Source organism: Oryctolagus cuniculus, chromosome 11 (genome assembly GCF_964237555.1).
Source record: "Oryctolagus cuniculus chromosome 11, mOryCun1.1, whole genome shotgun sequence".
NCBI lineage: Eukaryota > Metazoa > Chordata > Mammalia > Lagomorpha > Leporidae > Oryctolagus > Oryctolagus cuniculus.
This window is the reverse complement of record NC_091442.1, coordinates 11,442,528-11,467,065: the sequence shown is the minus strand read 5'-3', so window position 1 is coordinate 11,467,065 and position 24,538 is coordinate 11,442,528. Positions and strand designations below refer to the sequence as shown.

Here is a 24,538-nt window from a genome sequence, read left to right as displayed (position 1 = left end):
CAGCGCCGGCCCCACTTTGTTTTTTAAAGATTTATTTATTTATTTTTGAAAGAGTTACAGAGAGGAGAGACACAGAGAGAGATCTTCCATCCACTGGTGGCAGGGGCCCAAACACTTGGGCCATCCTCCACTGCTTTCTCAGGCCATCAGCAGGGAAATAGTTTGGAGGTGGAGCAGCCGGGCCATGAACCAGCGTCCATACAGGATGCTGGTATTGCAGGCAGCAGCCTTACCCACTACACCACAGTGCCAGCCCCAGGCACCGTTTATTAATTACAGGACCCACGGCATTGGTGCCGCCCACCTTTGACTGGGTGCTGATCTCAGTCTGCATTTACCTTATACCATGCAGTCGTAGGCTTCAAACGAAGCATCCACTTGTCTGTCTGCCAGAGTGATTTCACAAGGGTGACACAACTCTAAGAGGTGGGTTGGGTATCACCAGCCCCCTTCTTGATGAGGAAAGTAAGCTGTGCAGGGGTGGAGTGAACGGCCTGAGCGTACAGTTAGTGCAGAGGCAGGCCTGGAAGCAGGGCTTCCGACATACATTCCTGAATGGGTGTGGCCACCTGATTTTTTGGGGCAGAGAAGTCTCATTTAATGAGAAAATATAATTGCTATTTGTCTTGGATCATCGCTTCTAACCCATGCTGTATTGTTTTCCCAGATGCCCAGTGTGTTGTGGATATTTATGTCAACTATGACTGCGATTTAAATGCTGCTAACATTTTCGAGCGTCTTGTAAATGATTTGTCCAAAATCGCTCAGGGAAGAAGTGGCCATGAGCTGGGAATGACACCACTACAGGTAAAACACTGAGGACGTTGGTTTATATTTAAAGTTCATTCATCCCGGTGAGCATGGATTGAGCGCCACGGTGTGCCAGGCACCATGCTCCATGCTGTAGACACGGCAATGCACACGAGTATGCACGAAGCAGCAGCAAAGAACTGAGCTGTCAGGACAGTAGGGCTGCGGAGGGGACTAGGACAGGGACGACAGAAGAAGAGTGCTGGCGCTGGGGACTTACCATCCTTACAGGAGTCATCAGGGTAGTTCCCTGAGAAGGTGACACTTGAGCCAGGACCGCCATAGGAAGCAAGTTCATTCCATCACCTTTCCAAAGCTAGTGTGGAAAATAGGATCCCACCTCCGGGACAGGCAGAGGTGGCAGCCTGTTAGAGTGCTGACAAAGAAAATAGGACCTTAAACCAAAGATCTCTGCATGAGTTGGTCAGACTGAGGAGCCCCCTGGAGTTCATTGTGGGGTTTTGGTGCATGGACATTTTTCTTAGAAGAAGTTCGTAGTTCTCAGAGATTCACACAGGGATCTGTGCTGCCTGAGATGCTGTTTTTAGATTATCTGCAACTCAATCTCTTATTTAAAAAATGCCACTTTTCAAAGGAAGACCTTTCTCTCTGTCTCTCTCTCTCACTGTCCACTCTGCCTGTCAAAAAAAAAAATAAAAAAAAAATGCCACTTTTTAAAATTAATTGTTATTTTTATTATAGAGTAAGCCTTAAAATGCAATGCATTGTATTTGTGGGTGTTTAGGGGATAAACTGTATCCAAAATCATTCATTTGCTGCATAAATCAAGGTGTTTTTTTTTCAGTCACTGTTTAAGACCCTGTTTGAAAAAAATTTGGTTTTTTTATTATTATTACACAAGCCATGATGGGAACGCTTTTTAAAAACTCCCTCCTCCAGACTGTAGGCAGCAATCCTCTTCAGCAACACCCTTGCCCTTGATCCCTTGATCGTTATGTCACCCATGACGCCTCCTTGGGGTCATCCCTGGTACCACTGAGTGTCAGCGGTGGTCTCACATCCTCCTGGTGCTCAGGAGCCCTCTGGCTGTGTGCTCTTGACTTTTCAACTTTCCGTGCCTGTTGTGTCCCAATAGGAGCTCAGTCTGAGGAAGAAAGGCCTGGAGTGCCTCGTGTCCATCCTCAAGTGCATGGTGGAGTGGAGCAAAGACCTGTATGTGAATCCCAACCACCAGACCAGCCTGGGTGAGAGAGCAGCATCGCGCCGTTCACGAGGGGCCACTGCTGGGCAGAGCCATCTAGCTTTAGTTATCTCGGAATTGAGCGAAACCTCGCTTGCTAACCTAGTCTTGAAGCTTCTGTGTTTTGATCTGTTTGTTCATCTTAGAGGAATAGTGGGAAGTGCTGCTGTCACTGCTTTTTTCCAGTGGAAGGCCAGGCATGGGTGATTCAGTGGTAGAATTCTCGTCTGCAAGTGGAAGGCCAGGCATGGGTGATTCAGTGGTAGAATTCTCGTCTGCAAATGGAAGGCCAGTCGTTCCAGCATTTTCCTAGTGGTCTCTTCCCTTACTAGTTTGAAGCGTCACTTTATGACGTAGTGAATTCTCCTGTGTCCATATGTCGGCTTCTGGAGTTCTGCCCTGCTCTCTTGAACACTTTTCAAATTATTAAAGTTGTATCAAGAGTGTATTTATGTTTTCCCAGAAAGACAGGGGAGCGACTGGCATTGTGGTGCAGTGGGTCAAGCTGCCACCAACGTCTCTGTCCCATATAGGAGTGCCAGTGTGAGTCCCAGCTCTTCACTTCGAATTCAGTTTCCTACTAATACCTGGGAAATCAGTGGATGATGACCCAAGTGCTTGTGGGAGACCTGGATGGAATTCCTGGCTCCCAGCTTCAGCCTGGCCCAGCTCTGAATGTTGCGGGCATTTGGAGAATGAACCAGCAGATGGAAGATCAGTCTCTCTCTGTCACTACCTCTCTGTTACTCTGCCTTTCAAGTAAATAAATAACTATTTAAAAGAAAAAGAGCACTCCCATCAACTCAGTTTGAGTCTCCCACGCGGGTGGCAGGGACCCAGCACTTGAGCCATCTGTCTCCCAGGGTGCACATAAGGAGGGAGCTAGAACTGAGAGTGCCGCTGGGACTCAACCCGCCTCTGCTGTGGGAGGTCTGGCAGAGAGGCCTGCGGAGCCAGACCCAGCTGCCCCAAGCCTGTGTCTCCACATCTTTGATGGCCTTTGCTTTTGTGTCCCTGCAGGCCAGGAGAGACTCCCGGATCAGGATATGGGGGATGGGAAAGGCCTGGACTTGGCCAGACGGAGCAGCGTGACATCCATGGAGTCCACAGTCTCCTCCGGGACCCAGACAGCCGTTCAGGATGACCCGGAGCAGTTTGAGGTCATCAAGCAGCAAAAGGAAATCATCGAACACGGCATCGAGCTGTGAGTGTGGCTGCTGGTGCAGCGCGGTCTCCTGGGGCCTCTGGTAAAACCGCGTCTCTGGGATCTCAGGGCCGGTTCCAGCAGGGGAGCGAGCGCCTGGCACAGGAGGCTGTGCCGGCCCTTGCAGCCGGGCCTGCGGGAGCCAGGCCGAGTGAGAGAATGGGCGTGTGGATTCGAGCACGGAAACTGAAGTGCCTTGTGTGGTTGTGGGACCTTTTTCCCTTTCTGATGAAAAAGAGTAGACCAGTTTAGAAAGAAAAGGATGAAGCAAGAATGTCAAAGGCACTCCTGAAATTATAACCTGGAGGAGATTGTCAATGATGACATTGTTTTCAATAATATCTTATGAAAAACTGTAACATACAGAAGTTAGTATTTGTCATTTTTTAAAACATTTGAAAGTGATTTGTAGCCATCATGAGATTTTTAACTGGACATCTTCGAAAAGTAAGAACATTGTCCCATATAACCATAGAATCATCATCGCAATTATTGGTCAGTCTTTGCATGTTTCTTTCTAGTCTTTTCCACACGAGAGCGCACGTGTGTGTGCACGCACGCACGCACACACAGTCTGACATCCTGCCCGACCTTCAAGTCCTTGGGCAGCTTAGTGAGCTCAGTTTGTGTGAAGCTTGGTCACCGTACCCGCTTGTCCACTGCAGTGCCGAGCTTGGTCACCGTACCCACTTGTCCACTGCAGTGCCGAGCTCCTCATTTCTGCTTTCACCATCCCTACTCCCCCACAGCAGCTGAAGTCATTTTTTTCCCCAATAAACTGGATTTTTAAAAAGCTGTCTTCATGTATTACTTGAAAAGCCAGAATAACAGAGAGAGGTAAGATATCCCTTCCTCTGAAGAGGCGTTCTGTAACTGTGGTCTAAACAGGTCCCGCATAACTGTGTTATAGCCTGTTATCTAAACAGGACAGCTCTTGTCCCAGCAGTGCATAAACTACACAGTTCTCTCCTCAAGTAAAGGCAGTCTAGGTGTGGACAGTCTGAGGCTGGCACAGTGACGCTCATGCATGTCAGGGAGCCGGGCTTCTTGGATCTGTCCGCTCCACCATCCTTAGCACGTAACTTTCATCTTCAGGGTTGTTATGGTTTCAGATGACAGGGAGCACCGGGCAGCACACAGCTGTTCTGGAGAAGGAGGAGCCAGCTTTGTTTAAAGGTCCTTCCTAGAAGCAAAGCCAGAACTTTGCATGACCCAGGGGAGGCAGGGAAGTGTAGTTTTTATTCCAGGCGGTTATGTGCCGGCTTCTCATCAGCTCGGCTTCTGTTAGTGGTGGTAAAGGGGAGCTTGGGTGACACCCGGCACTCTGCTGTAGCTGGCTCGGAAACTGAGGGCGGCATTCAGAAAAGCGAGCAGGACCCATAGAACCTTTCTGGTTTACATGTCAGGGCTTGTTCATGGGGCTCAATACCAGCTTTTCCTGCCTTCTGGATTTTGAAATCCGCAACCTGTGTCCCATCTCTTCTTGAAACAGATTCAACAAGAAACCTAAGAGGGGAATCCAGTTTCTCCAGGAGCAGGGCATGCTGGGAACATCCGCTGATGACATTGCCCAGTTCCTACACCAGGAGGAGCGCCTTGATTCTGTAAGGCTGGGCTTCAGTGTTCACCATGGGTTCTGGCGGGCGTCTGAGCTGTCACCTTGAGATTGGGGGCAGTGTCTGCTGTCCATCCCTGGCTCCAGCAGTCCTGCTTAGCCCTCTGGCCGATGTAGCCAGAAGTTCCTTGAGGGGAATAAGCAAGGCTGCTGACAGGGAGCTGCGTGCTCTTCTTTGGTGAGACGCTGTCAGAGCTGGAGGTGTCGCCTGACTGCTAGACACTGGTCTGCTGGCTCCCTCCTTAGCATGCCCGCTGTACCCTCCATGTTTAAGTCTCTCACACCGCCGCCTCTTCCTGTGTCTGAGGCAGGACAGCCTGAATCTGGAGGCGTGGGGGCGGCTCAGGGGACCCTGTGGTTTTCCAGCTGTCCAGTCTGTTGGCATCTGGAGTTGGTCTGGGTCGGAGTGTGGCAGTTTCCGGATGGGAGTGTGTGTGTTTCAGACCCAGGTGGGTGATTTTCTGGGAGAAAGCACAAGGTTCAACAAGGAAGTGATGTATGCCTACGTGGACCAGCTCGACTTCTGCGAGAAGGAATTTGTCTCAGCTCTGCGGACGTTCCTGGAAGGTTTCCGTCTGCCTGGGGAAGCCCAGAAGATTGACCGGTTGATGGAGAAGTTTGCCGCAAGATACATAGAGTGCAACCAAGGGTGAGCACCTCATGGAAGTCCTCTCCGTGGCATTGTCGGTCGCGGTGTTTGCCGGTTGGGTGGAGATTTGAGTTTGTTCTTCCTCCATCTGAAAGCTTCTGTTCATGTGTGCCCGGGGCCGTGCTAAGGGACTGTCGCACAGAAGACGTCACAGCAACCCTGTTTGTGTGCCGTCTGCAGACAGGAGATTGAGCATTAGAAGGGTTAATTACCCAGGATCACACAACTGAAAGCCGTGTGGTTAACTTCTGTGAAGCAGTAGTCTTCGGAGTTGAGAGGAGGCATTAGGGCCCTTCTTCCCTAATCAAGGAGAATGCCTTGGGTTAATCTATGGGGTGGATCTCAAGAATTTTGATTTTTCTCTGGTTGTGTACTGCTGAGCAGGTTACAGAAGTGGCTGTGTCACTAATAAAACCACGCAAGGGCGTGGTAGTTTGTATTTTTGTGGAGTTGGAAAGAGAGAAGGGAACTAACGATTGTTAGACCACTGCTGTGTGTCCGCTGTGCCATGGGTGCTGCATGCATTTCATTTCATTAATGGTAAGCCTGGGAGCAGTGCCCCTGGTTTGCTTTAAAAAAAACAGACTCTGGAAGATTGAGCATGCTGACCAAAATCCACGAGCTAGTAAGTAGCAGAGCCAGGCTCGAATGTGAATTTATCTTCGCCCAAAAGCTCCTGCCTTTTCCACTGAACCAGAAATGAAGTGTGTGAAACTCGGTGAGCATAAGGTGGAAAGTATCTAGTGGAAACATTGTCACCATAGTTTGGCCTCATGCACTTTGGTTTTCTTATTAATTGGTCCCTGTCCTCCAAGTGTGTGGCAAGCTGTCCCCAGGGCCTGGCCTGGTCTGCATAGACAGCCCCGGTTATTAGAACCGCATGGACATTAGAGCTCTCTCTGAAGACAGAATTAGGTGTTGCTTATTTTAAACATGTCTGCTGTGTGGGCCTGGAGGCCTTGGCCTGCTGTCTTACTCAGTCCATGACCCAGTTAAATCTCCCAGCAGAACGGGGACCTTTCCCTGTAATTTTTCACAGTTTCCCCGTTGCTTGTTAAGGCCAACTGAGACACACCCTACAGCTGCTGGCTTCAGGCTCACGCACTTCAGGGCTGTCATGCACGTGCCTCTGTCTCTCTCTCCTGGCCTACAGCAGCAGAAGTCACACTCCACCGGTGTGTCTACAACACATTTGTTTTCCCTTGCCTTTCTGCAAATCGGGATTAAAAAGGCTGCTATGAACTGTCGGTAGCCAGTGCCAGCAGGTCCAGCCATCTCTGCATCTGGTGTGGGACACGTAGGTGGCACGGGGTGGGTGCCGTCAGGAACAGGCCATTGCAGCAGTGCAGGAGTGCTCGCCATGGGGCCAGCACCAAGAGGGAGCGTGCTGACACCCTGTGCTCACTTGCCTCACTCTGCCTCAAGGGTCTTTTTAAAAAATTGACTTGAAATTGCTTTATTCAGAGATACCAAGGACCCAACACGTGCTTCAGTTAGCTGCTTCTAAACCGTGGTTCATTTCTGTCACTCAGTGATGGGGAAAGGATGCGGACTGCGCCCCTGGGCCCTGCGTGGAGCACGTGCTGCTTTGAGTGCAGGTGCCCCTGCCAGCGTCGTCCTCCAGCTGCAGCACCGTGCCTGCTGATTACGTGTGGCTCTTCTCTTGCAGGCAGACGCTCTTTGCCAGTGCCGACACTGCCTATGTGCTAGCATATTCCATTATTATGCTGACGACAGACTTGCACAGTCCTCAGGTAAAATGTCTTCGTGATTTATACACTATCATAGTTAAGTAAGTAGCTTTATTTGGGCACTTAGATGTCTTAAATGGATCTTAATTTTTTAAACTTCCAGGTAAAAAACAAAATGACAAAAGAGCAATATATTAAGATGAATCGAGGTATCAATGACAGTAAAGATCTACCGGAAGAATATCTCTCCAGCATCTATGAAGAGATAGAAGGCAAGAAAATCGCAATGAAAGAAACAAAGGAGCACACAATTGCATCCAAATCTACTAAGCAGAGTAAGGTCTAATGGCAAATTATTTCTATTAACTCTAGGTTTTGAGTGTCAGAATGCATGGTTAAGTACTCTGGTGATGAATTTCATTTGCATGTCTGATAACCCAAATAGGATACATGATTAAGTTAATCATTATGATTATGTTGGTGTTCTCTTGATATCACTGTCTTGCTAGATTTGTGATTAGGAGCTGAAGGGAATTTAAGATAATTTATCTGAGAGCTAACTTACCCAAAAAAGAATGCCCCTTAAAACTTGGTTTTAATCCCAGCGTGCCTGTGCTTACCTTGATTAGGGCTCTGTACTGAAGGCCCCGTGGAGCTGTCAGTTTCTGTGTTTGAGATGAGGCAGAGTATAGTGGGGTAGAACCCAGGCTCTGGAGGGTGCTACCTTGGATTCAGTCCCAGCTCTGCCACTTACTAACTGTGTGACTGTAGGCAAGTTCTTAGCCTCTGCCTCATTTTCCCCATCTGCAAAATGGTAATAGTACTTGTAGTAGACTCGTGAGAGGGTTGGGAGGCTTTCTCAGTTGATCACTGTAAGTCTCTCTGTGCCTGGCATATAGCGAGCACTCAGTGAGAGTCCCTGCTGTGTCCTCCTCTTCCTGGCAGGTGTAGCTAGTGAAAAGCAGCGACGGCTGCTGTACAACCTGGAGATGGAGCAAATGGCTAAAACGGCCAAGGCGCTGATGGAGGCTGTGAGCCACGCCAAAGCCCCATTTACAAGTGCCACTCATCTGGACCACGTCCGGCCGATGTTCAAGGTGAGTATCGTGGGAAGGGGGAGAGCAAGTGGCTGAACCTGGTTCGGAGGTGGCCGGCTGATGGCTGTGGTGATGAGACTGAGAAGAGGAAGGGTGAGGTCTGGTGTTTCTGGGCAGGCAGTGGCTGAGCTCGCCCTTCCTCACGACCTTTGCAGCTGCTGGGAGGCACCGGCCCGGCCCGGCCCGGGAATCTGTCTGAATCCTGGCTTTGACGCTCTGTTCATCCCTGTAAAATGGGGACAAATGCAGGGCTGCAGAGCACACTGAATGGGTCATGTATTCAGAGGTGCAGGGACATGGCGGCTGGGACACCCTGCGGCAGTGGCCACAGGGTTACCTCGTCAGGTGAGACTGGGTGGAAGAAAAAGACAAGTTCCTGCGGTCTCTGGGTTTAAAATGCTAAGAAACAGTCCATGAGCTACATCTGTAGCACTTCACTGTTCTCTGAGAAGTCTTCATAGTAACTTAATATGCCATTAGGTGGTCGTGACTAGATTTTATTTCCCAGGAAGTCAGAGAGATTGGAAGAAAAGTAAATGCAACTGATGAGGATCAGGAGCCTTTCCGTGTAGAGCCAAAGGCGCTCATGGCTTTTGCTTTACAGGCTGGCCTCTGATTGATGGTGGCTGTCTTGCGCTCTGCACAGGGTGCCCGTGCCCCCTTGTAGCTTCAGCAGGGGTGGGCGGATGCAGTGGGGCACAGTAGCCATGTACTGACCAGTCTGTCTTTTGAACTGTGTGTAGTAAGCAGCATGTCTGGAATGATGGTTTTAGCGAGTTGCAGGGGTGGGGGGGCCTGCCCCGGGGGCTGTATAAGGCCAGTGAAATCCTTTGGTCTGGCGCTACCAAGGCAATTGCAGGAAGGACTCAAAATTCAGTATATCCGTGGTGGGCTATTTTTTAAGTTAATTTTGTGTGACCTGTAAGTGATGTTATAAATACCTAACTGGCCCTTGGCAGAAATTGATACCCAATGCCTAGTATAGGGGAACTGCTTTATGTTGTGAGTGAAACAGATTAAAATCCAGTAACACTGCACTGGGATCCTGGCCATTCTCTGACAGCGCGACCTCCCCTCGCCCTCCCACACTGAGGCTCTAGGGTCACTGAAAATGTTCTTCCTTGATAGCTGGTGTGGACCCCACTGTTGGCGGCCTACAGCATTGGACTGCAGAACTGTGACGACACGGAAGTGGCCTCGCTGTGCCTGGAGGGCATCCGATGTGCAATCAGAATTGCCTGCATCTTTGGAATGCAGGTGGGTGGACGTCAGCAAAGTGGCCGCGATGCTGGGGGGCTGTGTCTTTTAGAGTTGGCAGAACTCAGGGGCTAGCGGAAAGTGCTGGTTAATGGTTAACCAAGTGCCTCAGCAGATTACTCATGCCCGCTGAGCAGAGCCAGTAACTTTGTGCTGGGACTACTGGCCTTGCTGGGGGAAAAAATGCTGATTTAGATTGAAACTCTCTGTAAAGATGGGTAGGGTCCAAGCCACTTCACTGAATTTCACCAAACAGTCCAACTGTTCCTTGCCTACCTTGCCTGCCTGCCTGCTTAGAATTGTTCTCTCTTGAATCAGCTTCTTCTTTTTTTATTTTTTATATATATTATTGAGTTATTATTAATTTAATTATATTAATTTATTATTAATGTGCCAGGGAAAGGCAGAGTAAGAGTGAGAGAGAGAGGCCTTCTATCCACTGGTTTACATTCTAAATGGTTACAACTGTCAGGACTGGGCCAGGCTGAAGCCAGGAGCCTAGAACTCCATCTGGGTCTCCCACGGAGCCCAAGCACTTGGACCATCTTCCCCTACCTTTTCCTGGCACATTATCAGGGAGCTGGATCAGAAGTGGAGCAGCCAGGACTCAAACTGGCACCTGTATGGCATGCTGGTGTTAATAGGTGGTGTCGTAACCCGCTGGCCCCCTCAAGTCAGTTTTTATTATTATTTCTCTTATTCCCCATTCTTGTCTGGGGAAACAAATAGTTGCATGTAGCCATGCATGTGAAATCGTGAAAAATTCAAACCAATAAATGAAATACATTTCCTAAACTCACAAGAACGGAAGGTTGTTACCAATCCTGTGCATTGCTTTTTTTAAGTCAAAATTTGCCTGCATTCATTTTGAAAAATTCAGCCTTTGTTCCTTACCCAGACCACCACAGGCTTTTATTTTTTTATTTTTTATTTTTTTTTTGAGAGACTTATTTATTTATTTGAGAGGCAGAGTTACAAAGAGAGGTAGAGAGAGGTAAAGGGGTTTTCCATCTGCTGGTTCACTCCCCAAATGGCCGCAAAGGCAGAGCTGGGCCAGTCCGATACTGGTGCAGGGACCAAAGTGTTTGGACCATTGTCGCTGCTTTCCCAGGCCATGAGCAGGGGGCTGGATCAGGATTGGAGCAGCTGGGACCTGAACCAGTGCCGACATGGGATCCAGCATTGCAGGTGGAGGCTCAGCCCACTACACGACAGCACTGGCCCATCTTTGTTTTGTTTTAAAGAAATTTTATTTTACTTGAAAGGCAGAGTTATAGATAGAGGGAGAGTCAGAGAGAAAGGGGTCCTCCATCCACTGGTTCACTCCGCAGATGACTGCAATGGCCAGAGCTGAGCTGATCTGAAGCCAGGAGCTTCTTCCGGATCTCCCACGCGGGTGCAGGGCCCCACGCACTTGGGCCATCTTCTACTGCTTTCCCAGGCCATAAACAGGGAGCTGGATCGGAAGTGGAGCAGCCAGGACTCAAATTGGCGCCCATATGGGATGCCGGTGCCATGTGTGGAGGCTTAGACCACTATGCCACAGTGTCAACCCCATTTTTGTTTATTTAAACATGGAACACTCGGTGAACGTTCGTGTCATTCTTGTGCAGGTGCCGTGGTAGTCTTTTCTGTATTCAGTTTTAGTGTATGTGCTGCTGGCGCAAGAACAGCCATGCACTTTGATTTCAGATCCCAGCTCTGCTCCCTCTTCAGCCACATGACTTTCACCCAGCTTGCCTGTCCAAAACCCCTTTCACTTCCTTGCTGGTGAACTTGAGAGCATGACCCACCTTGCAGGACCGCACGAGAAGGTTGAGCAGTTTAGAAAGTCCCAGATCCAGAATGCTGCCAAATCCAAGCCAGTCTAAGCACGCAGCTCATTCCACGATATCTGAGATGTGGCGTCAGCCAGGGGTCCACCAGCTGAAACCTGGATGCAGAAATGATCATATGTGTGCACCGTGGAATACCACGCAGAGATTAGAAAAACGAAATCCTGTCATTTGCAACAAAATAGGTACAACTGGAAACCGTGGTGCTTAGTGAAATAAGGCAGTCCCAAAGGACAAATACTGTATGCTCTCCCTGATCTGTGGTAACTAATGGAGCCCCTAAAAGGTCATCTATACCAGGGAAATTGACACTGTGAGATGCAGTGACTTTGAACAGCCCTTATCTCTACCGTTGAGGAACAGCTTATTTGTTTTTTCATACTATTTGTTGAACTCTTTACTTAGTGTATGGTTAATCTTACGAGTATAAAGACCTTTGTAAAAAATAAGGGAAAGAGGGAGGACGAAGAAGGGTGGGAGTGCAGATGGGGGGAAGGTAGGCTGGGAGGAATCACCGTATTCCTAAATTTGTCTTTATGAAATACATGAAGTTTGTATATCTTAAAAAAAGTTTCTAGGAAAAAAAATTCAGCAGACATGATACCTCAAATGGAAAATTCCACACTTGACCTCATGTGACAGGTCATAGTCAAAATGCAAGCACGTGCCTGGCGCCGCAGCTCAACAGGCTAATCCTCCGCCTAGTGGCACTGGCATACCGGGTTCTAATCCCGGTCGGGGTGCCGGATTCTCTCCCGGTTGCCCCTCTTCCAGGCCAGCTCTCTGCTGTGGCCAGGGAAGTGCAGTGGAGGATGGCCCAAGTGCTTGGGCCCTGCACCCCATGGGAGACCAGGAGAAGCACCTGGCTCCTGCCATCAGATCAGCGCGGTGCGCCGGCCGCAGCGCACCGGCCACGGCGGCCATTGGAGGGTGAACCAACGGCAAAGGAAGACCTTTCTCTCTGTCTCTCTCTCTCACTGTCCACTCTGCCTGTCCAAAAAAAAAAAAAAGACATATGTAAAACATAGATTTCATGTTTACACTTGATTCTCATTTCCAACATAACTCATGCATATGTAAATATTCAGATATATGAAAAGAATCCAAAACAATAGCTTTTTGGTTAAGGGATATTCAACCTTTGTTAGAATTTATGCCATGGTCCTACTGTTCTGCAGGGAGAGGAACACAAGACAAATAAATGTGCTTCAGGCTGCTTGGAAAGGAAAGGGCTAGGGGCCTAGGGGCCTCCGCGGGGTGGTCCACGAGTTAGACGACCCCAGCAGGGGGAGGCTGGCGCGTGGATGTGCAGAAAGCCAGCCTGTCCCTGTGGGGGAAAGTGTCGGAGAAGCCCAGGGCTCACCGCCACAGGTGTGCAAATGGCCGTGCTGAGGGAGGAGTCAGCGTGCTCTCGCTCTTGTGTTGCAGCTGGAACGGGATGCCTACGTTCAGGCTCTTGCACGCTTCTCCCTGCTGACGGCCAGCTCCAGCATCACCGAGATGAAGCAGAAGAACATCGACACCATAAAGACGCTCATCACAGTAGCTCACACTGACGGCAACTACCTGGGCAATTCCTGGCACGAGGTGTGTATCTGAACCGTCTTTTCTCAGGGTGACTTCTGGCATTCCCTCCCCCCACCCATTTTTTTAGATTTGCTTTTATTTACTTGAAAGACTAAGTTACAGAGAGAGGGAGAGACAAGAGAAAAAGAGAGATCTTCCACCCACTGGTGCACACTCAAATGGCTGCCACAGCTGCGGCTGGGCCAAGCCGAAGCCAGGAGCCAGGAGCTTCTTCCAGGTCTCCCACACAGGTGTGGGGGCCCAAAGACTTGGGCCATCTTCCATTGCTTTCCCAGGCCACAGCAGAGAGCTGGGTTGGAAGTGGGCATCTGGGACTTGAACTGGCGCCCATGTGGGATGCCGGTGCTGCAGGCTGAAACTTAACCCACGACACCACAGTGTCAATCAGTCTCTCTCAGTCGCTTCCATTTTTCTTAAAGGCTGACTTGACTTCTGGGCTGCAAAGGGTAAGACAGGTTCAGATGCACTTCAACTTGTGAGCCCCATACCCAGTGGCCAGTGTCCCCACAGGAGTGCACTTCTGTTGTGGTTTCTTCCCATGTTACTGCCTTGTTCCCCGAGCCCGTGCACAGTCCCTGGGGCTCTCACAGTTACTGCATACGTGCACAACGTGAGGAGCTCGGGTTCTAACTATATCTTCAAAGAAGTGGTCAGTTTTCACAAAGAGCTGTCTGTTAGGGAGAGTGCCAGTGAATATTTTAAGATTCTCACATGAGGCAGTAGGTAATTAACTGTACAAAGATGTGCTTAACAGGATATTCATTAGGGCTGGCATTGTGGTGTAGTGGATAAAGCCACCATCTGCCACCCTGGCGCCCCCTATGGGCCTGGTTTGAGTCCCAACTGCCCCACTTACGGTCCGACTCACTGCTGATGGCCTGGGAAAAGCAGTGGAAGGTGGACCAAGTCCTGGGCCCCTGCCACCCACGTTGTAGGGGTGGCAGCCATCTGGGGAGTGAACCAGCAGATGGGTCTCCCTCCCTCCCTCCCTCTCTCTGTAACTCTGACTTTCAAATAAATAAATCTTTAAGAAAAAGGAGTGATGGGGGAGGGATATCATCAGTTTTAGTTGTTCCAGGGGAAAGATTGGATTTACAAAAGCTTAATACACCAAGAGATTCTTTTTAAAAACAATTATAGTGCAGCATTCCATAGACCATTTTAGGGTTATTTTAAATAATGTTGACAAGGGCTTGTGCTGCGGTTTAGCGGGTAAAGCTGCCACCTGCAGTGCAGCACCCATTGTGGTCACTGGTTCAAGTCCCAGCTGCTCCACTTCCAATCCAGCTCTCTGCTATGGCCTGGGAAAGCAGTAGAAGATGGTCCAAGTCCTTGGGCTCCTGCGCTCTCATGGGAGATCCGGAAGAAGCTCCTGGCGCCTGGCTTTGGATCAGCCCAGCTTGGGCCATTGCGGCCATCTGGGGAGTGAACCAGCAATGAAAGACTGTCTCTGCCTCTCTGTAACTCTCTGCCTTTCAAATAAAAATAAATAAAAAACAAACGAGACTAGAATTTGATGAAGTTAGATATAAAAACAAAAAACCTAGTTTTAAAAAAAATGGAAGGGGAATGGATACTTCAGGAAAAATGATTATGTTGACAAGAGGCAGGCAGGCATTGGGCACTCCCAAATGGACGTGTAAAGCCAGCTGAGAGACCCTTGTCCTGGGGCCAACCTGAGTCAGTCCACGCCTAGCTGCGAGTTTTCAGGAAATGGAAGGGACACGGGAGGATGGTGGTGGGAGTCTGAGAATGCAGCCTCAAACTCTAGGATGTAAGAGGCCCGGGAGCTGGTGACGAGGCCTTCAGCAAGTAAACTGCAGAAAAGTAGCATAAGCATACCTCAACAGCTTCGGGGAAAGTAGAACTAAAAGATAATTTTGGAGGAAAAAATTGTGAAATCCATGCATACAAGGACACTTCAGAAAGTTCATGGACAATGCGTATGGTGAAGAAACTTTATGGGTTTCCAGAGTGTTTGCCCCAAAATAAATCTGCCTTCCTTTTACTCTACTGTCTGTGACTTTCTGACAAGGGGCCTGTGGATGAAGGGAGAGCACGGGAGGGGCGGACAGGCCTCTGGCCAACGGGGAGACCCTGTATCTCCTTTCAGAGTTCCTGGGTCTACTCCTAATTCCAGCTGCCCTCCAGTGTAGACCCTAGAAGGCAGCAGGTGATGGCTCAAGTAGTTGGGTCCCTGCCACCCACGGGAGACCGGATTGAGCTCCTGGCTCCAGCTCCAGCCACTTTGGGCTTCGAGGAGTAAGTCAGCAGAGAGAGCATTCTCGTCTCTCTCCCTCTCTCTCTGCCTCTCACACGTATAAATAAATAACGGAAACGGATGAAGAAGGATGTTGTGGAAGGCTCTGTTGTGGGAAGATGGTCACGGCACAGGAAGGAAAAAGTAAAAGTACTGCGGCATTGTGAACCATCATCCCTCGTGGCACACACACACAGCGAGGGTTTGAAAGGATGTTCGTGTCCTGTCTGCGTGGTGGCATTGTGGAGACTATTTTCTTCTTCTTTTCCCTTAATTTCTACTTTTTCTCCTATCTGCTGAGAGAGAAGACTATGAAAGAGTAGAGATGAGCCATGGACCGTGGCGGGGACTGTGTGACCCAGACTGAACCCTGCTGTTGGCTTCCTGACTGCTCGTGGATCCAGTGGTCCAGGATACAGGCTTGGGAGCCAGGCTGCCGCGGTCCAGTGCAGGGCCTCAGCTCTTCCTGCCTGTGTGATGTGGGCAGGTCACATTCGTCTGTACAACCTTTGTAGGTGGTTGCGAGGGTAAAGGGGCTTAGGACCGTATTTGACATGGTGCAAGAATTCAGCAGTGTTGGTGTTATCATTGTCATCAAGGCACAAAACTCTGTCCCTCTTTTTTATTTTATTTTATTTTATTTATTCATTTGAAAGGCAGTCTGGCGGGGGAAAGCCAATGTAATCCATAAACTATACTTTGGAAATTTATATTTACTAAATAAAAAAAAAAGAAAAAAAATTTAAAAAAGGCAGTTACAGAGAGGGAGAGACAGAAGGAGAGAGAGATCTTCCATCTGCTGGCTGCATCAGCCAGGGCTGGGCCAGGCAAAAGCCAAGAGCCTGGAACTCCAGCCGGGTCTCCCACGTTGGTGTCAGAGTACTCGGGCTTTCTTCTACTGCTTTCGCAGGCGTGTTAGCAGAGAGTGGAGCAGAAGTGGAGCAGCCGAGACTTGAACTGGTACTCGTATGGGAGGCTGGTACTGCAGGCGGTGGCTGAGGCCGCTGAGCCCTGCGCCAGCCCCCATCTCTGCCCTCTTAGCCCTGCCTTTCCTTTCTCTGTGTCAGCTCTGGAGAATCTCTTGACTTGCGTGCTTTTTGAAGAGAGTAATTTCTCCTGAAGAGGCAGAATGCCTAGAGAATCAGTGAACAGTGGCTTTTTCTTCAAGAACTTTTTGTCCAGCCTGGGAGGTGTGGGCCTGTGGGGCTTCTGCTGATTTTCCCAAATACGCCACCACCTGGCAGCCTTAACACATGAGTTAGCCATGTGGGCGGCCGGAAATCTTGAGACATCAGCTTCGAACCACCAAGTCCTTGATCTTGCAGTGCTGTTGACATGCCTGAGATTCTGGCTCTCGCAGGCGTCTGGAAAAGGGAGTACACTGATGGTGATAACTGAAGACCGTAACCAGAGCAGAGCAGTCAGGAGAGTCCCCCTGCTGGAATTAAATACATTTCTCAGTCAAAAAGAGGTGATTTACAGCTAAGACTACTTGGCCACTACCCAGTGGTGTCCTGGAAGCTGGGACGTGGGATGGACTAAGGGCAGCACAGAGTCGCAGTTGGTGGGGGAAGGGTTTTCCCGAGAGCCCCGTGCTGCCAGCGTTTCCGCGGTAGAAGCTGGGGTGGGTTTCTGTTAAGCCGTCACGCCTCAGGTGAGACAGGGCATGTGTGCAGGTGCGCCAGAGCCCCCAGGGCTGGGAGATTGCCTGGCTCCCAGCACACACCTGCTCCGGGGCGCGGGCCCATTCACTCAGTGAACCATGCCGTAACTGCCAAGCGTTCAAGGGCGGGAGATTCAGCTTGAGCAAGAGAGAACAAACCAATAAACCTGTGGTAATAAGGCCAGGGTAAGTGCTGAGGAAGGAAGCCTGACAGCAGGTGGTGCTGGGGGTGCCATTATCTCAGAATGGCAAGGAAGAGCTCTCTGAGGGAGCACGTGTGTCTGCGCTCGGAACTGAGGGAGTCTCGGGGAAGCAGCAACCAGAACAGCGAGTGCAAAGGCCCTGGGGTGGGACCAGAGGTGGCAGCAGTGCCACTGCCGTGTTACTTCTGAGGGGAGAGTGACAGGGGCTGGGGGAAGCTAGATCAGACTGGATGGTGCTCTACCGGGAGGCGTGGTGGGTAGAGTCCCCTGCTCCAGTCACGAACTTTTTATTCTATACTTGCATGAGCATTGTTATGGCTTGACTCCTTTGTACCAGCTTTTCCTGTGCTCGTTTGCTCTTTGCCTTTTTTGTTTCTTTAAATTTCCATTGATCTTATTTGGGATACAGACACATGGAGAGAAGGCCCCAATCCACTGGTTCCCTCCCCAAATGCCATAGTGGCCAGGATTGGGTAGGGCCAAAGCCGCTGGCCAGGATCGCAATCCAGGTCTCCCTTGGAGGTGGCAGGAACCTCATTACTTGAGCCATCACCCCTGCTTCCCAGGATCTGCATTAGGGGGAAGCTAGAGCAGGGTATTGTACCCAGGGAACGTAGACGTTCTAGCCGCTAGGCCCAACATCTGCCCTTTTCCCTTTTTAATAGTTACAAATCATAAATGATGGAATCTGTCTGCAAGACCCACACTTGAAGGGCTGTGTCAACAGGACTCTGGGTACCGCCTGCTGAGTGCTGTAGGGAAGCCGTCCTAAGACCCCCGATGCTGTGTCCCCGTTGAGACACTGCTGGCCTGGAAGAACAGCTGCGTGGCTGACTTAGGATGGCAGCGACCTGTATAGGCGTAAAATGGAGACACAATTCTTTTTTCCTTAGATCCTGAAATGCATCAGCCAGCTCGAGCTTGCTCAGCTGATAGGAACCGGCGTGAAGACTCGCTACCTGTCCGGGTCCGGCCGAGAGAGAGAAGGGAGCCTGAAGGGCCACACGCTGGCGGGAGAAGAGTTCATGGGCCTTGGCCTGGGTAAGTCAGCTGGCCCCAGAGCTGGCCATTGTGGATTCCCGGATTAGCCAGGATAAAACTCCTCTCAGCAGGACTGGCATGTAAACCACTTGGTGGCCGGCCGGCAGGGCCTTCATTTATGCAAGTGAACACGCTGCCTCAGCTCTCTGAATTGTGTTTCCACTGCTGAGTAAACTCTGTGTGTTCCCCAAATCAGCAGAATGCCTTACTTTTCTTTCTGTCCTTAGAACTGTACCGGAGCAGGGAGAGCCGTTTGCTTTAAAAAGGCTACAGCTTTAGTGCCTGAGAGTAGAGGGTGTGTGTGTGTGTGTGTCTGTGTCTGGAATCAAAGGGTAGATGCAGCACCTCCTGTGTTCACCTGGGGAGCTTCCAGGAAGTGGGGCAAGCGAGTGTGCAAGGCCACATTCTGGGCACTGTGAACTCACTTCATCATCCTCAACAGTTCAGTGTTACTGTTCTTCCCACTTTGCGATGGAGAGCACTGAGGCATGGGGTGAAGTGCATTGAGCAAGGCCACACCGCAAGAAGCAGGATTCAAACCCAGACCATCTGCTTGCAGAGAAGGCTGCTGGGTCCCATGCCCAGGGACTGGAATTTACGGTGGGAAGGTGAAAGGCGGGGACTCCAGCAGCAAAGGGAGGCTCCTAGGACAACCCAGATGAGACTGTGAAGTCCGCCAGGCGTCTGGCGGTGTGAGCCGCGACATGGTTTTCTAAAGACAGGCTCCTCGTGGTATAAAACCTAGAGACTAGGGAGAGGGAGCGGCAGGACAGGAGCGTCTGAATACAGATGTAGTTTAAATGCCAGCACGGACATTGGACCTTGTGTCGCCAGTGGGTTCTGCTGCTTCACCTGTGCACCGTTCCCACGTACATCCCTGTCTTCTCTGCCCGTTGACGCAGCGGGACGCTTGGTTCTGAGTGCGTGACCGTTTTCAAGTGCAGCTGATTTTGTGCCTCCTGTTTCAGGTAATTTGGTGAGTGGTGGCGTGGATAAAAGACAGATGGCCAGCTTCCAGGAATCGGTCGGGGAGACCAGCTCTCAGAGTGTGGTTGTAGCTGTGGACAGGTAATGGCTTCATCCTGCAGTGAGGCTAGACTGTCCATCCAGTGGCTTGACATCCTCTGCATCGCATGAGGCATGAACGATTCCTAATTTCACTGCTGTGGTGTTGTCAGCTCCAGATTACTCAAGCTAAGAAAGATTAAAGATAAGGGACAGTGCTGCGTTGTGGCAGGTAAAACTGCTGGCTTCGGCACCGGCATCCCGTATGGTTCAAGTCCTGGTTGCTCCACTTATGATCCAGCTGTCTGCTATGGCCTGGAAAAGCAGCGGAAGATGGCCCAAGTCCTTGGGCCCCTGCACCCACAATGGGGACCCAGAAGAGGCTCTTGGCTTCAGATGGGCCCAGGTCCGGCCGTTGCGGGCATCTGGGGAGTGAACCAGCAGATGGAAAACCTTTCTGCCTCTGCCTCTCTCTCTGTAACTCTGCCTCTCAAGTAAATAAATAAATCCTTAAAAAAGAAAAAAAAAAGGTGAAATATAGTGTGCATGATCTACAACAACTAACTTTCACATTCCTTTGAATTTCAACGTTTAAAAAAATGTGACTTTATATAAACAACATGGTGACAAAGTATGTCAAAAGGAAGAGGTTTTGCTTGTGCTGATTTTTTTTTTTTTATATTTATTTTATTTGAAAGACAGAGTTACAGAGAGAGGCAGAGGCAGAGAGGTCTTCCATCCACTGGTTCACTCCCCAGATGGTCGCAATGGCCGGAGCTGTGCTGATCTGAAGCCAGGAGCCAGGAGCTTCTTCCGGGTCTCCCACATGTGTGCAGGGACCCAAGGACTTGGGCCATCTGCTGCTGCTTTCCCAGGCCATAGCAGAGAGCTGGATCGGAAGCCGTGCAGCCCATATGGGATGCCAGCACTGCAGGTGGTGGCTTTACCCGCTACGCCACAGCGCCGGCCCCAGCAGTATCTTAATTGTTAACATTCTAGTTGCGCTAATTTCAATAGAATAGAAAACTTTGCCTTTCGTGTCACTGCATTTCCTCCCCTGATTTGTGCTGTCACATTATATTTATAAATATATGCCCACCAATACATCTTTGAAATCTCTACATTTCCCATCAAATGGACTTTAAAGAGAGTTGCAAGCAAAGTATATAACCACACCTTTTGTTTTTCCCTCTGTAGTCACCCTCATTAGTCTTCTTTATTTCTTTGTGTTGTTCTGAGTGACTGTTAAGTTTCCTTTCATTTCAACCTGAGGGACTTCCTTTAGTATGTTTTTATAGGCCCGATCTACCAGTGGTGAATTCTGTCAATTCTTGCTTACCTACGGATGTCTTAGTTTCTCCTTCCTTTTTGAAAGATAGTTTTACTGGGTATAGAATTTTTGGTTGCTAATCTGTAAGTGCCCCAGTGCCTCCCAGATTCTGTGATTTCATTAACCTCTCGTCTTTGGCTTTCAGCAGTTTAACTGTGGAATGTCTTGGTATGGTCCTCTTTGACTCCCATCCACCAGGAGTTTGTTGAGATCCTTGGATGTGTTGTCTTCCATCAGCTTGAGAGATTTTCAGCCACTGTTTCTTCAAGTGTTTGTTCAGCCTCATTCTTTCCCTCTCCGTCAGGGGCTTTCTTGATGGTGTCCCACAGGTCTGCAAGGCTCTGCTCATTTTTTTAAATTCTTTTTGATTTTTTAAAAAATATAGATCAGACAGATAACTTTAAGTTCACGTGTCTATTTTTTTTTAATTTATTTGAAAAGCAGAGTGATAAACAGATATTTTCCATTTGCTGGTTCATTCTCCCAAATGCTTGCAACAACCTGGGCTGGGCTAGGCCAAAGCCAGGAGCCCCAAACTCAGAATTTCCCTTACGGATGGCAGGGACCAACTATTTCAGCTGACACCTGCTGCTTCCCAGGGTGCGCGTTTAGCAGGAAGCTGGATTGGAAGCAGAGTGGGGACTCAGACTATAACTCCAACATGTGGACTTAACAACTGTGCCAACGCCCATCTCTCTCTCTCATTTTTGTTCAGCACATTTGACCAGCTCATTCAACTTACCTTCAAGTCCACTGGTTTTTTTCCTTCTGCCAGCTCGAAACTTGCTGTGAAGCCCTCCAGTGAATTTTTCATTTCAGCTTTATAAATCATTTCAACTCAGAATTTCCATTTGATTTTTAAAAATTATTTATTTCTATTAAAATTCTCTATTTGGTAACACATTGTGCTCATGCTTTTCTTTAGTTGTTTAAACATGATTTCCTTTAGTTTTTGAGCGTATTTTAAGTAACTTAAATCGTTGGTACACTCAAGCACCCAGGCTTTCTTGGCAACAGTCTGTGTTGACTGGTTCTTTTGTTTATAAATCATCTCTTTTTGTTTCCTTGCTTGGTTCCAATTTTTTTTTAATTCATAACTGGACATTTAAAACAACATAAGGGAGCAGGTGTTTGGCCTAGCTCCTGCATCCTGCATCAGAGTGCCTGGATTGGACACCTGGCTCCAGCTCCTGCTGGGTTCCTGCTAATGCAGACCAGGAGGCAGCACTGATGGCTCCAGTGCTCGGGTTCCTGACACCCGTGTGGGAGGCCTGGGTTATAGTTTCCCCAGCTTTGACTCCTAGACCAACCCAGAGCCATTGCAGCCTGTGGGGAGTGAACCAGCAGATGGGATCACCCTGTGTCTCTGCTGCTCAAATAAGTAAATTTTAAGATGTTTTTAAAATAATAATATGGTGAAGCAGCATTGGGTGGCCAGCTCCCCCCCCCCCCCCCCGCCATTTGTTGTCATTCTCGCTGTTTCTCTCCTGGCTTTCCTGAACTAACTGTGTCAGGTCTGTGTGCTTTCTGGCATGTGGCCATTCAAGTCTGCTTTGTTGGTCGCTGTGGTCAGAGATTTCCTTAAGTACCTGGGGCCTTTGCTAAGTGTCCAGCCTTGCTTGCTGAGGGACCTTGCAGGAGTGAGCAGGGCTCCTTCAGCACCCAGCAGGCAGCTTACAACGCGGCCTCGCCCTTCCCTCTCGTTCAGACAGAGGGACCTTGCAGGAGTGAGCAGGGCTCCTTCAGCACCCAGCAGGCAGCTCACAACGTGGCCTCGCCCCTCCCTCTCGTTCAGACAGAGCCCCAAGGGCAGCCAGAGGTGAGAGCTTGTCCTCCAGTCTGCCTGCTGGGCACATAGCCTGCGTGTGGGCAGCTGTCCAGATTCCCGGAACCCCTGGAGCTTCTCAAAGCCTCCTGCATTCTCAGATTTTCCTGGTGATTATTTTTGATAAAAATTTCTGTGGGAAAGGCCATTGGTGCTGAGTGAGTTCTGAGTTGGGTCAAATAATGTCAGCTCTGAGAATGGTGGTTTTGGGGAATGTAAAACCATCCTTCCCCTCGGTGGCTGCTGGTTGGCCGGTTTCACAGTAACCATTTTGTGTTGATGCTGTTTTTTGGTTTTTTTTGTTTGTTTGTTTGTTTGTTTTTGTTTTTGTTTTTTTTTTTGACAGGGAGAGTGGACAGTGAGAGAGAGACAGAGAGAAAGGTCTTCCTTTGCCGTTGGTTCACCCTCCAATGGCCGCCGTGACCGGCGCGCAGCGGCTGGTGCACCACACTGATCTGATGGCAGGAGCCAGGTACTTATCCTGGTCTCCCATGGGGTGCAGGGCCCAAGCACTTAGGCCATCCTCCACTGCACACCCTGGCCACAGCAGAGAGCTGGCCTGGAAGAGGGGCAACCAGGACAGAATCTGGCGCCCCGACTGGGACTAGAACCTGGTGTGCCGGCGCCGCAAGGCAGAGGATTAGCCTAGTGAGCCGCGGCGCCAGCCACTCCTTGGATTTTTGTATGCCTTTGGTTAATTTCCAGAGTTCTGTTCTAAGAAAGAAGATTTTGGTCATTTTTTGCCAGCATTCTTGTTCTTATGGAAGAGCAGCCTTGTTTTTTAAGTGGAGCAGTTCTCACTCCACGCTCCCATCAACCGCGTGTCCTGTGCCTTTTCTCTCTCCTCTGCCCCACTCTGGATGCACCACTTCCTCTTTCTCTCCGTGTAGGTTTTCCTGCTCTCAGTCCATTGACCAGTGTGTCTTTGTGGTGCCTCATCATTTATCACTGTGGAGATGCCAGACCTAAACGTTTCGTGCTCTGCCTTTTCTGAGTGCTTAAAGAACTTCAGCTGCTAGAATCTAATTTTTATTCTGTGTGTCTGAAATTGTCTTCCTAGAATCTTTACGGGCTCTACCAGACTGGATGGGAATGCAATAGGTACGTATCTGCCCCGCCTGTGACACCTGCAGAAGCCTCCTGCTGTGGCTGTCTGACTTACTAACGAGGCCTCACGTGTGTTGTTGGGTCTGGCCTGTAGTTGACTTTGTCCGCTGGCTGTGTGCTGTGTCCATGGATGAACTGGCTTCCCCCCACCACCCTCGCATGTTCAGCTTGCAGAAGATCGTGGAGATCTCGTACTACAACATGAACCGCATCCGGCTGCAGTGGTCCCGCATATGGCACGTGGTCGGAGATCACTTCAATAAGGTAACCTGGCACCGGGGAAAATGGGAAAAAATGCAGGCAACTAAATCCAAAACAGAGAGAAGCGAGAAAGAACTGGCCCTGTTTTTAGTGCCTAGGGTTAATTTTCCCTGTGGAGCTAGGACACTTCACAGGAGGATGGATAAAACTCACACGGAATGAACTTTTTTCTCTTCTAGAGGTTTCATTTTTGTAGAGTCAGCTATCTACTCACATATGTTGAATATATTAAAAATGAGGCATGCATTCTACCACAACTTTATGAATTTGAAGAAAAAGCAGTCAGAATATACGTGTGTATGTGTGTATGTATCTGTGATGTCATCTGCTGCTTGAGGGAAATTCATTAGCGTGATGACACTGTTGCCTACCAAAACACATTGCACGATCTTAAGGAAATCCCCCAGACCTGGAGATGACAAGTTATAATACAGACATTTAAAAATAGTGTTAGTGAGGGGCCAGTATTGTGGCGTAGTGGGTTAAGGCACCACCTGGTGATGCTGGTGCCCCATATCAGAGTGCCAGTTCAAGACCCGGCTGCTCTGTTTCCAGTCCAGCTCCCTACTAATGTGCCTGGGAAAGCAGCAGATGATGGCCAAAGTCCTTGAGTCCTGGCCATCCACATGGGAGACCTAGGTGTTCCCAACTCCTGGCCTCCACATGGGAGACCTAGGTGTTCCCAACTCCTGGCTTCAGCTTGGACCAACCTTGGCCATTGCTGCCATGTGGGGAGTTATCTAACAGCTGAAAGTTATCTCTCTCTTGCTCTCTTTGTATCTCTCTCCCTTTCTCTCTCTATCACTTGCCTTTCAAATTAATAAATACATATTTTTTAAAAATACAGTGCTAGTATAAAGCAGTTAATCCCAAAGAGAACAGATCTTTTACACTGAA

At 49.4% G+C, this 24,538-nt stretch overlaps 1 protein-coding gene and 1 non-coding gene across 4 annotated transcripts in view; one reads left to right on the top strand and one right to left on the bottom strand.

Annotated features, from left to right (window-relative positions):
• Positions 1 to 24,538, top strand: part of ARFGEF2 (ARF guanine nucleotide exchange factor 2) — a 115,663-nt gene that overhangs the window by 49,473 nt on the left and 41,652 nt on the right. For all 3 annotated transcript variants that reach the window (XM_051844943.2, XM_051844942.2, XM_051844941.2), the window contains 14 exons: positions 668 to 807; positions 1,907 to 2,015; positions 3,032 to 3,215; positions 4,708 to 4,819; positions 5,274 to 5,479; positions 7,149 to 7,233; positions 7,334 to 7,505; positions 8,116 to 8,267; positions 9,396 to 9,524; positions 12,788 to 12,946; positions 17,966 to 18,113; positions 19,082 to 19,181; positions 23,334 to 23,374; positions 23,475 to 23,644. In XM_051844943.2, the coding sequence (XP_051700903.1) occupies positions 668 to 807; positions 1,907 to 2,015; positions 3,032 to 3,215; positions 4,708 to 4,819; positions 5,274 to 5,479; positions 7,149 to 7,233; positions 7,334 to 7,505; positions 8,116 to 8,267; positions 9,396 to 9,524; positions 12,788 to 12,946; positions 17,966 to 18,113; positions 19,082 to 19,181; positions 23,334 to 23,374; positions 23,475 to 23,644 (1,907 nt within the window). The remainder of the gene's footprint in view (positions 1 to 667; positions 808 to 1,906; positions 2,016 to 3,031; positions 3,216 to 4,707; positions 4,820 to 5,273; positions 5,480 to 7,148; positions 7,234 to 7,333; positions 7,506 to 8,115; positions 8,268 to 9,395; positions 9,525 to 12,787; positions 12,947 to 17,965; positions 18,114 to 19,081; positions 19,182 to 23,333; positions 23,375 to 23,474; positions 23,645 to 24,538) is intronic.
• On the bottom strand, positions 11,093 to 11,195 carry LOC127491204 (U6 spliceosomal RNA). Its single transcript, XR_007919793.1, has one exon. It is a non-coding gene; the product is annotated as a U6 spliceosomal RNA (small nuclear RNA).